This window comes from Tasmannia lanceolata, unplaced genomic scaffold (assembly GCF_043159265.1).
Source record: "Tasmannia lanceolata isolate RefF3 unplaced genomic scaffold, GAP_Taslan_0.1 ptg000015l, whole genome shotgun sequence".
Lineage (NCBI taxonomy): Eukaryota > Viridiplantae > Streptophyta > Magnoliopsida > Canellales > Winteraceae > Tasmannia > Tasmannia lanceolata.
Window position 1 is genome coordinate 33,945,511 of NW_027518692.1, and position 13,166 is coordinate 33,958,676.

The window sequence follows — 13,166 nt, forward strand, 5'->3', positions numbered from 1 at the left end:
CATTCCAACTGAGTGAGAATCATAGTACATTGGGGCAGGAAACAGATTCCAGCATTTTTTTTTTCCCCATTTAATCCCACCTCGATGTCATTTCCACCCCTCCATTCCTTTCATTTTTTGAACAAAAAACTGGAATCAGAATAGGTTACCGATTCCAGCTCTGATTGCGACAATCCAAACAAACCCTATAGTATTCAAAGAAAAGCTACTTTATTTCTATAATAAAATCCTCACAATGGCATGGGAAAATTGTTTTTTTAATTGCAGAAGTTATGAATAACTGCTACAACAGTTTAATCTCTCCCTACAGTAACCTAAAAAAACAAGATGAAAAAAAAAATGATACCGCTAAATTCCATAGTGCAAATTAACGCCACGGTTTGAGGTGGCATTATTAAGAGGAGGATGATTTGCCTTTTGTGCTCAGAGAGATGATTCTACCTTCTTTCATGGCTCGATGATGAACAGAGGCTGCAATTATTAAAGAGAAAAGGGTCTGAGAGGAATACAAAGAAGAGAGGTTCTAATCTTAATCTGATGAAAGTTTTTAAGTACCAGAATTCACCAGAGGAGATAGTTTGTGAAGGCTCCGTTTCTTTGGATGTAAAATTTGTTTTATGTTCATAAAAATTTGAACATAAAACAAATTTTACGTCACAAGAATCAGAGTCAAAGAGAAAATGTAAATAGATTAAAAAAGGCTTACCGTGTCAACACTAACTGGTTTTCCATCCTTGGCAATTACTTCCACTACTGTTCCAGACTGATCTGCCTGAAAAAATTGTACAGACCAAAGAATCAAATCTCAGCCTAAGTTAATTTTCAGAATCAATGGAAATCGTGCTTTCCTGATCATAGTTAGCAAAAACATGACAAGGCAAAATGGGACGGGAAAAATTCAGGTTTAATAGGTATTGGTTAAAACACAAACGAAATCACGAAAAAATGCATTTAATATGTTTAAAGTATTGTTATTTACAAAAGGGCGCTATAAATTCGCACCCCTGTAGCATAATTCGCACCCCTTTAATGTGAATTGACATAAAAAACATTATAGTCTGCCACATACCCTCCTTTAAAGGGGTGCGAATATATCATCATCCTTACAAAATATAGCGAGGGTAAAATTGGAAAGTTGGCCAAATATTTTTTTTGTTGTTGGATATTTCAGTTATATATTCCTTCTTTATCAGAACTTTTCAATTCCAAAAATGATCCAAGCCAATTTTGGTGGGGAATCCAAAGAGGCCCCAAAACTGCAATGTTGTCATTATTTTTTCGCGGAAGGATCATACAAACAACAGAGAGAGAGAGAGAGAGAGAGAGAGAGAGAGAGAGAGAGAGAGTTACTTACTTCGATCTCATTCATCAGTTTCATGGCCTCAATGATGCAGATGACTTGCCCTTTTTTAACCTTATCTCCAACCTAAACCACAAAAAGGGCATAAATGAACAAAATGCATACACACATATGTAATGAAAGTGACAGGAAGCAAGAGATGTGATGCAAGCAGGAGTAGCAACAAAATATGGCAAGGCCTTTTACAATACATAATTTAAAAATAAAATCAATAAAATCATTGTGATTTTTATGCCTTAAATGGAACAGATTATACATTGCAATAGAGAACAGAATTTCAATACAATATATTTTCACACTGCAAATATGCATAATAAATCTGTTTATGCAATATTATTCAACATAATATATTGCATTTTGTGTCTCCGATAGAAAAGAAAGTAGTTGTGCATTTAGTGAGACCCATATTTTACGACCATAAGTATAAGGGTCCATTTCTTTCTTTTTTTTTGGAACAGGTAAGCTGGGATTGAACCTCCAACCTCAAGGTTGAATAACAAAGCCTTAACCAATTAAGCTAGAGGCTTAACCCCCCAAGCTCCATTTTTTCGACGTAAAATGGGCATAGAAAAATTTACGTTCATTTTTTCACATAAAAATGGGTGTAAATTTTTTTAAGCCCATTTTACGTCAAAACCAAGGTTTTAAATTTTGGTTTTGGTACCGATTTCGGACGCCACCGAATCCGAAATTTCAGGCCGAAATTTGGTATTTCAGTTCGAATTTCTGGACCGAAATTCCGAAATTTCGGCCGAATTTTTGTAACACTCTAAAATAAAAATAAAAATGGCATTTTCTCGAAAAAGGGCGAAATTTGAAATTTCGCCAAATTTCGGTTTCGGTCCCCACCAAAATCCGAAATTTTGGTCGAAATTTAAAACCATGGTAAAAACAAAGAGCCTTAGGGCGCGTTTGGCTACTATGAATTTTTTTTTCATGATAAATTGGTGTCTCTGAGTGGAGATGAGGGTGAAGTAGCTAAAAATCATGAAACAAAAAATAGGAAACTAGTGTCTCCAAGTGATGAGAAGTGGCTAAAAATTAGGAAACCAAAAACTATACTCAAAATAGGATAGACTTTTTCCTGATTTTTAGCCACTTCTCGAGCTCATCTCAATCGTGCCCTCTCAAATCTCTCTCCTCCTCCCACTGCCCTACCCCTCTCTCACGACTTGGAGGCAACGATTTATCATAAAAAAAAAACATGTATGCACGGGTCATGGACACGAGTGTCGCGTGTCGATATGGACAAGGAGCCCTGATTAAGTTTCCTAATCTTTTGGGAAAACTTTGACTACCAATCCATCTTCTGGAAAGAGCCTCTCTCCGTTACACCCATAATGGAGTATGCCCATTCTGACCTTTCAAGTGACAAGGGGGGTGAAGGTACTCATTTTTACTGGACCGCCTTACTAATAAAGGGCCTTTTATTACGAATGATTAATAACTCCCCTTGAGGGGGAACTTGAGTGTCGGACACAACAATACCCCAAAATTTAGAAATGAGAACACAGATAAAAGAGAAAGTATGTTGTTGTTGTTGTTACACAATAGGAGACAATGAATATAATATTGGAATAAGAGTTTATTTAGGGTATTAGGTTTAGGAGAAGGTATATAACAACAAATATGAGCTAAAGAAGAGCTAAGAGAATAGTTTATAATAAAAGAAGAGTTAGCAATAGACAAGATAAACACAATATAATATTCAATACTAGAAGAGAACCTGATACCTGAAAAGGTACAAAAACGTGTGTCGACATGACACATGTATCAGCAATAAACTTAAAGCGTCGGTTAAATCATAGGCAAATATGCATATACACCGATACATGCATCCAACTGCATATACACAAGCATGCATACACCTATATCCACTCATTTATACATGCATGCATGCATGCATACACACATACATACATAGATGCACAAGTATGTAGGGTTTGCTCGCTAGCATCTGTTGCAATAAACCTGCACTATCTTAATATCTGCAAGCTTAATATGGGATGGAAATCAAGAGATTTTGAAAGTGGATTACCTTTACAAACGGTGGCTCCCCAGGAGCAGGACATTGGTAAAATGTTCCAGCCATGGGGCATTTAAGAGGTGGATGAGATGACTTGCTCGACCCAGATGGAGCAGGTAGTGCTGGAGCCGACGATGAAGCTGACAGAGAAGGACCAGAGGCCACAGGAGGAGAGGAAAATTGTGCCGGTGACTGTTGAGAAGGAAGCATAGCTTGTGCAGGAGGAGGCTGTATCATATAAACAGGGGCTGCAGGAGGCTGAGGCAATGCTTCCTTTTTCCTTATTATAAGCTCACAGTCCTTTTGCTTTAGCTGCAGCTCCATTATATCTCTTGAATCCACAAGCCTGTCCGATGGAAACAATATTAACTTTAACATATTAACAAACGTTCTGAAAATCTAATCAGGAAATCATAAGAGGGACAGATTAAAGCAAGCTCTAAAAATGTAATTGAAATTTTGAATCAATTTTTTGAAACCCAAATTAACAGTGTTCTAACATTCACATCAATTTAGTACTGCATACTAAAAATCTAATGATGCGCCCACATCTATGTCATGAGGGTACCAATTGTTAAAAGATTCCTATGTTACACATGCCGGAAACGCATGACACACAACTGGTAGGAAAATCCCATTACAGTAGAACCTAAGTTGATAATGGATAGTTAATAACCTCTTTATCTTAATAGAAAATCACCAGACCAGACTTCAATCTAACTTTAACCTCTAAAAGTTATTATTTAATTATATTTGTCAAATATTTGCATGGTTCCAACACTTTTATATATTAAAAAATATATAGAAGGATTACTACTTAAAGAACTTATGTAAGGTAAGGTTTCAATTGAGAGATGTCTTCTTATAAATAATGGAGGGATGCTAGCAAAATGGGATTTCATTTGGAAATAAAGGCGAGAGTAGAATTGCAGACGATTTGGTCGATTTGGTCAATTCCACAGCTTCTTTTTTTTAATTTCGTGGGGATACGACCTCACTTCCTTGTCTTTTGCGCATGTGTCACAACATGCGATTTGATCTTTATCTTCCAAACGAAATCCTGTTTTGGAAGTGTTTTCCAAAAATGATGTAAGCATCGGTATGGCTCCTTGGATAGGAGGTTATTAAATTATCCAAGGACGAAGTCCCAAGGGTTTTGCTAACGAGTGCCTTAACGGTATGTTTGGATGTGCGGCATAGGCTCGGAGAGTAGTGGAATAAGAAGTTAAAAGGGAGGATACAAGCATTGGATTTATCTAGAATTACCTCTCGGAGAATAGTGGAATAGACTTTAGGGCACTCATTAAGGTGCATTGGAAATGATATTTTACAATCATTTTACACATGTTCTGAGATTTTTTTATCAAAACATGTGTAAAATATCATTTCCAATGCACCTCGTTAGCAAATTGATTAGGAAGAAATTATGGGGGATATCACTCTTGATCTCATGAGAAAATGGAAAAAGATTGTAAAACTGAAGACCAAAAAAAAAAGAATAAAATCGAGAAGTGGTTGGCCCCTCCTACCAGCGTCACTAAGCTTAACTTTGATGGTTGCTCCATCAGAAAGCAAGGTCTGGTTTGAATTGGAGGAATGTTTCATAATGAGTGAGGAGACCATCCTAGCTTTTCTGAGCATCTAGAGAATGTTTACTCGTCCAAGGTAGAGATTTCAACACTATTGGGTGGGCTCTGTGCATTTGAAAGAAAGCTGGGCGGTCCTTTTTGAACAAAGGTGAATCTCTAAATAAGATTGGCCGGGCAGTGAGACAGGGACTTGGGCTGTGGACATTTGCTCACATTCTCAAAGAGATATTTGAAATATGCAATGAGATTGAAATCTCCTTTTTTCGATGTATTAAGGAAGGCTAACAATGTTACCAACTCCCTTGCGAAGAGGATGGAGTTGGAATGGACTAGATTGCAACTGAGCAACTCTTGCAATTGTGAGTCATGAACTATCATTTTTTTCTTTATAATGTTTTCTCTTGGGCTGTTTTCTTTTGTGTAATCAATAAAACATTTAACTTTTCAAAAAAAAATTTAAGTTCGGTAAATCACTATTTTTTCTGTGATTTTCCTTAAATCAATACAATTAATAAAACTTACTTAACAAGATCTGCAACTTCAGCCATGAAAGCAGAGATAGAGCCATCTGAAACAGCAGCTTGGAGATCTGGTTCATTTGCTGGATGAACATCCTTACCATCAGATGATGGCACTTCCAACTTGGTTGGAGGTTTCTCGACAGCAACCTTAGACGTACAAAATGAGTTCAATAGAAGCCAAAAGTAACATATTTTCTTTAATATGTAATCCCCGGGAGTGAAACTCGTGACCTAAGGATTGTGGCATACAGCACCTTCAACTGAGGCTCAATCCCAGATCAAAGCAACAGTTATATAAGAAATTATGAAATAGTGATGGGAATCTTACCTCATTAACCTGGGCCTTCAAAACAGTAGATCGGTTCCGACTGGGTCCCTACACAAGGCAGAACAGTTGTAAATTGGATGCTGAATAAAGTTAAATTAGTGTTCTCCACACCAAAATGCAGCGAATAAGAAAGCACGGTTTTTGAAGAGTAACAAAAACAAGGTTTCATTTTAACTCTCCCCAGTATATGAAGTAACAGCATGTCTCTAAGAGAAGCTAAAACTACAAAACTCTTTTAAAAAGATAAATGAAATAAAAAATAAAAACTATAGGAGACAACCCTACACTCCTCAGCTCAAGCACTCATTAGAAATAAATAGGCTTTTTCTTAATATATAGGAGCCAGGATTAGCGAGCATTTTAATATTTAAAGAAAGGCACAACTTGTGCAACCCAATCAACAATTATTAACAACAAGAAACTCGATCCCTTACATGTTATAAACCATCTAACAAGCATACCGTCATTAAAAGATTGCTGTGTCAGGCATTTTTTTTCTTAACAAAAAAATAGAAAAAAAAGAAGAAATAAGGTGCACAGCTATTCAAATAAAACTTTATTTTTCATTTTAATAAAACTTTAATTACCTTTCCTTTCTTAAGTTAAACATATCGTATATATATTATTTGTTCTTTTTATTGTATTTCAATTAAATATGGATCTCCTTTTCTAAATTTTATAGCTCAATACTTGCCAAAGGCAACGGATTTGAACACAGTTCCAACTCAAAAAGTAGTTTAGCATCACCCCAGTGAAAGAGCTAATATTTGGCACCTCGTGTTTTTGCCTTACAACAGGAACATAGTAAACCATTTGACATTTGTTCAAGGTTTTAAATTTCAGCCGAAACGCGTCATTTCGGATCTTTCGGTTTCGACCAAGGCCGAAACGAAATTCACGTAGAATCGTTTTTTACCAGATTTCAGCAAAATCTCTAAATTTCATTTTCTCGCCTTTTTTCAAGATTTCCAACAAAATTTTATGGGCTTCCACCAAAAATTTTGGATTTCCCATTGAATTTTTTCACTTAATTTTACAAGATTTCGGCCAAAGTTTCCACCAAAACCAAAATATTTTGATTTCGGTGGTAGCCAAAACCGACATCTAAACCGAAATTTAAAACCTTGCATGTGTTTGAGACTTTGAGTCACATAGGCTAAAGTTATGCCTGAGCACATAAAAACATACGTATGAACTCACAGTGCATACTTGCTATTTACTTTAAGGCTTAGAATTATTAAAGTTTAGAAAAGGTTTTACATACTTGCCTCTATCAAGCTTCCTATTTAGTCAAAGGAAAATAGGGACGGTTGTTAAGTGTCTCCCTATCTCCCTCCCAAATTTATAAAGCCCACATTCCCATCAAATTGCCACTAACTAGAGATAAATCACCTAGTCTAGAAAATGTTGTATGTATTACTAGATGGTAAACTCGTATACATGCAAATGTCAAAAAAAAAGGTGGGGCCCGTATTATTAGGTGATCTAAACAAATCAAAAGTTAAATAGGTCGTGCCCCAAAAATCTTCTCCATAATATGATCCTAACCCCCCGATCTGTGGAGGTTTGTATACCGTGCCATCCATTTTAAAGTTCCTCAGATCCAGAGGGTTGGACACTAAGAATCACCAATGGATAAAATTTTAGGGCACAATCTATCTATGTAGCTTTTGAATGGGTTAGATCATCCAATGATGTGGGCCTCACTAGTTTTTTTTTTTTCTACACTCACATGTGAGTGAGTTAGATTACCCAATAATGTGGGCCTCATTAGTTTTTTTTTTTTCTACAGGAATGTATGTGAAGTTCCCCATATAAAAACTCGTATTACTATAAACCCTCGAGTATGTTTTTTCTATCTTTATTTTTCCCAAATAATTGCACTCGAAGGATTTCATAATTTTTGGCAAAAATAAAGGAGATTAGCCTCTCATTTGCTTAATTCGGTCATAAGTTTTACATCATTGTCTCTACCTAAAATGGTATCAAAGCAATGTCAATCCCTATGGTTGCTCTTCCCTCCACTCCATCAAGAAATTTCGTGGAATCCATCATCATGATTGACCTTAAATCTATACGGAATCGGTCATAGTGATTCACCTAAAAACCTCTATAGAATATCCACCACTTCTATTCTCATGGATTACTCAGTCCATCTATCGCTTCTAGTGAACCCTAAACTTATCAATGTCATACCCCAACCCATTTACCATTAAGCATTATGAACAATGTCATTTACCATGCTATGAAAATTGCCATGAATGGTATTATGATAGTATTTTGGACAGTTTCTCATTGTGCGGTCAAGTCTTTGGTTAATAGCATATGAGAATGCCCCTCGCCGTACCATTCTTGTTGTAACCCCCGCCCTCGCCCACGATGACCTACTTTCTTACTTTAAATCCCCTTCTAAGTCTACTCTAGAGCCACCTACTTAGGCTACTTCTACTCTTGCATCATCTAGTCTTTTCCATGCATATTCCTCAAGATATTTGGGTGAATCTGTGCAACACATCTTACTAATGGAATCATTGGAATGTGTATTTTTTGGCCTTGGAGACAGTCAAAATCTTACTAATATTTCCATTGTACAGATTTTACTATGTATGTCGCTATTAGAGACAGTCATCATATTTTAGGCTGCCTGCACCCCCTTTGTTCCTTTGCCTCCGACTTGCCCTGATAAATCATCATCTCGAAAAAGATAAATAGTATTTACTTGCTAACTTCCGTATCAAAATGGATACAGGTGCTATGAAAGAGCCTCAAACCACTCTTCATCATATGTTGTGTTCAGCTCTGTGTTTGTCATCTGCAATTGTGGATACTCATAAGAAATGCTCCTAACATTTTTCTACCGGATTCAACTACCCTATTAGTGCCACTTACTCGTACGGCTAAAGGATAGCGCCTCTTATCTATCTTTAGTTGTTGCACCAAGTTCATATAACAAAATCCAGCTACCAGCATCCTAATGTTCTAAACTACAATGTGATAATTGAAAGAGCTTCAATGAATTTAAAACATAAAGAACAGATAGAAAGAACAAGAAGAAATCATTATGTACCTTTGTGAAGGAATAGAAGTATCAAATATGGAACAGCTTCTTTTTTCTCAACAGCTCATTTCACCATCATAGCTAGCAAATCATTAACTAGAGCACTTATGTAGAAATGTGTTGATCAACCACAGACAGCTAAAAATTCCCAAGTGAACTACTTACAAGGAGAAATCATGTAATTTAAGAAACTACTACTACACCTAGATGGCCAAAAATCTAACACGTATAGAGTGAAGTGCTAGAGCAGATCAACATAGTTAGCCAAGGCCATGTCACATGCATGAATTGGTTCCATCCAAAATTTGGCTTCTCCAAGAACATGGCGTGTACAAACCAACAACTTAAATTAAAAAAATAAAAAAAAAACTAACAACTAAAGAGGACAATATATTCGTGATATTAATTGTAATATGCTCCTCTGCAAACTAAAATTCAATGGACAAAATGTTATGCAGATGTCTTGTATTTTGACAATATACAGGACCCTAATGGACTAATGTGTGCAACGCTCGATCGGGTGCAGGGGACAGCGCGTCCCGGAAGGAAATTTTAGTTTTCTTGTTTCACTAAAGGGGCATTCTAGTAAATTTCTTCATATAGTGGAATTGATATATAAGCGACATGTTAGGGTTAAGGGATAAGAGATTTCCTTTGTGTTTTCAAGGCGAATAAGAAGAGTTTGTGACCCTAAGACCGAAATGGTGAAAAATCTTATCCCGTAAATTGTTGAACCACGTAAATCATGTGTTTTCTAGTGTGGATGTGTTTCTTTCCATCGTTTCTTGATGCTTTCTGCAAATCATGTTTGTGTTTGATCTTTGTTCGAGAAGGTATTTGTTGGGGGGCAAAATACCACTGTCAATAACATCCGCCGATCGACCACCGGCAAACACGCGGAAAATACCCAAGATCTTGCACTACAAGATGGAGAAAATCATGCCAACAAACCACAACAACAAAAGGGAGCAAATCATAAGCAACCACAAGAAGACAAGAATATACATGGTTCACCACAATGGGCTACTCCATGGACAAGGCAACACAAAAATCCACTATTTAGAACCAATAGTACAATGTTACCTCTACCAGTAAAATCCACTGATAACCCTTCTTCCCAACCTTCTATGTAGCCACAAAATAACTTCCAAGTCTCTACACCGTGCACATGGAAAAACCCTCCTTTGAGAAGTAGCTGGAAAAACATCCAACACAATGCTTGTGCTACAATAGACAAAATCCAATGGAAGAAGAATGCACCTTGATAAACAAGAAGAGGAGGAGAAACCCTTTTTGTTTCACCACAAAAAACCTTCCAAGAGCCCAAGAGAAAACCCTCTTCCTGCTCTTAATTTCTCCTCAACCTTAAGTAGAAAACCTTGCTTTTGCTTCACCACAAAAGCCCTCTTAGAGCCCCCAAGAGAAAACCTCTCTTGCCTTGCCCTAACTTGCTCCTCAAGAAGAACCTTGCTTTTGCTCCACCACAAAAGCCATCCTAGGGCCCCAAGAGAAAACCCTCTGGCCTTGCCCTAGCCTTTTCTCCTCTCATCTCTACATTTCCCTTCTTATTCCTTAAACCCTCTCTTACACATAAACTCAACTCAACTCAACTAAGCCTTTGACCCAAACTAGTTGGGGTCGCTAATGAATCCTTTAGAAAAAATTTATGAAGAAGGTGAAAGGATCTACCTAAGTCTAATCCTAACACTAGTTGGGTTCGTCTGCATGTATCATTTTCTTCCATTCTATCCTATCCAAGATCATGTTCTCTGTTATGTTCCTAGCCCTCAAGTCTTTCCTCACTGTTTCTGTTATCATCCATGGCTTTGTTTTCTACCACAAATAACAAAAGAAAAAACGACAGAAGCAACTCCAAATCCATCAAAGTCAAATTTAATAAGGGAAAAGAAGCTTACCTGGAACCTTGGAAACAAAGGTTGATCTAGCAATGATCTGGCTAGCAGTGAAGACCTAGGCTTCGGAGATGAAAATAACGAGATCTTTGCTCGCTGTTGTTTCTGTGGATTCTGCTTTTGCAAGGCGTATGAAGCCAATGCAGAGGATTTGGGGCACGGGACAGAGAAGGAAGCCATGGATGATCAAAGAAACAAAAAATGCACAGATCACGGATAATAAGCAAAAAAAAAATGTCGATTTTAAAATGAAACAAAGCAGAAGCAGAGGAATTACAACAGCAAAAGAGAGGTAAATGTAGGAACTTTATTTTGCACGAAGATTAGATGCAACACATAAAAAAGGGCAAATTCCGGAACAAATGCATAGGATATAAGGGGAAAAGAGAGAGATCACAATTAAAAGCTTCAATTTGCACGAAAATCAGATTAAAACAAGATGCATTGGATTCAAGGCGAAAACAGCTTCATTAAAAACTTCGATTTTTGCAAAATTGTACGAAACGAAATAAATGCAAAGGATTGTTGAGAAACAAAGCGGATCGAAGACGAAGGCAAATAGAAGAAATTTTTGGAATTAGAGCAACAAACCGAATAAATCAGAGAAGAAAAATCTAATCAGAACAGGAAAAAGACAGATCAAAAAATGATAAAATCAGAAAGTTTTGATGAGAGAGAGAGAGAGAGAGAGAGAGAGAGAGAGAGAAGTGAAATGAGAAAGGTGGGATCTAAAGTTCCCGAAATGAAAGGGGCGAAGAAGAAGTTATAGGCGGAGGTGACGAAGAAATCAAAGCGGGAAGAAGAAACTCCGATTTGGCTTCGATAGAAACGAGAGAAGCCAAACGCAAAAATTATCGCCCGGTATTTATAGCATACATACACTAGCACTACAACAAATTTATCGTGAGATACCAAAGTCTCGGCACAGGCATCATTCATGCAGCCCACTCAGTGGGCCCCTCGTTGAGAATTTGCATCCATCGAACCAATTTAAACCGTCCGATCAATATTTTTGGAGATCGATCTGATTTTGATGAACTATCTCATGGGAAATATCAACGGCTTAAAATACATCTTAAAGGAGATACAGATGAAGAGGAGTTTTAATATGGGACCCACCGTGGTGGTAGCTACACTTCAAAGACCACCATTGGCAGACATGTTCAACTGCCTATTCGGCTATTTATAAAAAACTTTTTTTGCACCCTCCTTTTCTTCTCTGGGTGGTTGGCCCATGACAATACATTCAGATATTGTCATACTTTGTATTGTTGTAGGGATGATCAGAGCCATTGCTTTTAGTGGGCCACCACTTGAAAGAGCTGAAATGATCTTTTCAACAATGAATCAAGACCGTTGTTCCTTTTTTGTTATTTGTACTCTTAATCGTAACCATCCACTTCCCCCTCTCATGGCCTAAAGATTGTATTTGAAAAGATGTCATGACACACATCTCTTCATTGTACACTTACCCAATTAATTGCTAAAGACTCATAAATCTATTCACAGCCAATCCAAAAGGTGTGTAACAGAGTGAGGAGTTCTAATAACAAAACAATGGTGTCTAGATATCATTTCTAGAGAAAAAATCTTTCATAACGAGATTTCCACCTCCATGAAACTTTAGCTCCTTCCCCACATTCTTTAATATAGACCATTCAATTAGGGGACTGATAAATCGACTCCCCATGTGTCTTTCTCTCTCCTCTAGGTTAGAGAGAGATAGACACATGGGGAGTCGATTTATCACTGCCCTTCAATTATTGCCCAATCTAATCCAAGAGAACAAAACCAAGAATATATATATATATATATATAAGGAAAAAGAGTGTGCAGTCGAGCGGTCAAGGGCCCAAACACATGGGTCCCACATTTTTTGTGCTGATCAAAACCATTCATTTGCAAGGCCCCATCATAGATAGGGTGTGTACAAAAAATCAGGTCCATTGGATCATCCTAACCCCTCCAAAAGTGGAGGGTAAAAATGGACAGATTTGTAGCAAACGGTGTCTATCCATTTTGACCTCCACAAATGGATGGGTTAGGATGATCCTATGGAGCTAATTTTTTGTACATACCCCATCTATGTAAGGGCCTTTCAAATGAATGCTTTGGATCATCCTAACAAAGTGTGCCCACATGAGTTTGGGGCCCTCGACCGCACCAAGCTTAGGTGCGGTGCGGTCGACAGCACAATCTTATTCCTCTATATATACGAGGAAAGTGAAGCTACACCGCCGGTGTAGCTAACTTAGCTACACCGCCGGCTTAAAATACAATGGGCCCACATTGTTTTGGTGATCCAAACCATTCATTTAATTGGCCCTCACATAGATAGGGTGTCCACCAAAAATCAGCTCCATAGAATCAT

General features: G+C 37.4%; 1 protein-coding gene across 2 annotated transcripts; it reads right to left on the minus strand.

Annotated features, from left to right (window-relative positions):
• Positions 1 to 193: 193 nt before the first annotated feature.
• On the minus strand, positions 194 to 11,644 carry LOC143846748 (biotin carboxyl carrier protein of acetyl-CoA carboxylase, chloroplastic-like). Of its 2 annotated transcripts, none has more exons than XM_077355299.1 (7): positions 10,799 to 11,644; positions 5,825 to 5,872; positions 5,498 to 5,727; positions 3,399 to 3,732; positions 1,355 to 1,426; positions 707 to 772; positions 194 to 471 (listed from the first exon to the last, which is right to left on the minus strand). In XM_077355299.1, the coding sequence occupies exons 1-7, from the start codon at positions 10,973 to 10,975 to the stop codon at positions 448 to 450; spliced, it is 951 nt and encodes a 316-aa protein (XP_077211414.1). In that variant the 5' UTR covers positions 10,976 to 11,644; the 3' UTR covers positions 194 to 447. The 2 variants fall into 2 exon arrangements, with proteins under 2 accessions (XP_077211414.1, XP_077211415.1); XM_077355300.1 differs by having other exon boundaries at positions 5,498 to 5,643; positions 10,799 to 11,639.
• Between the last annotated feature and the right edge of the window lie 1,522 nt (positions 11,645 to 13,166).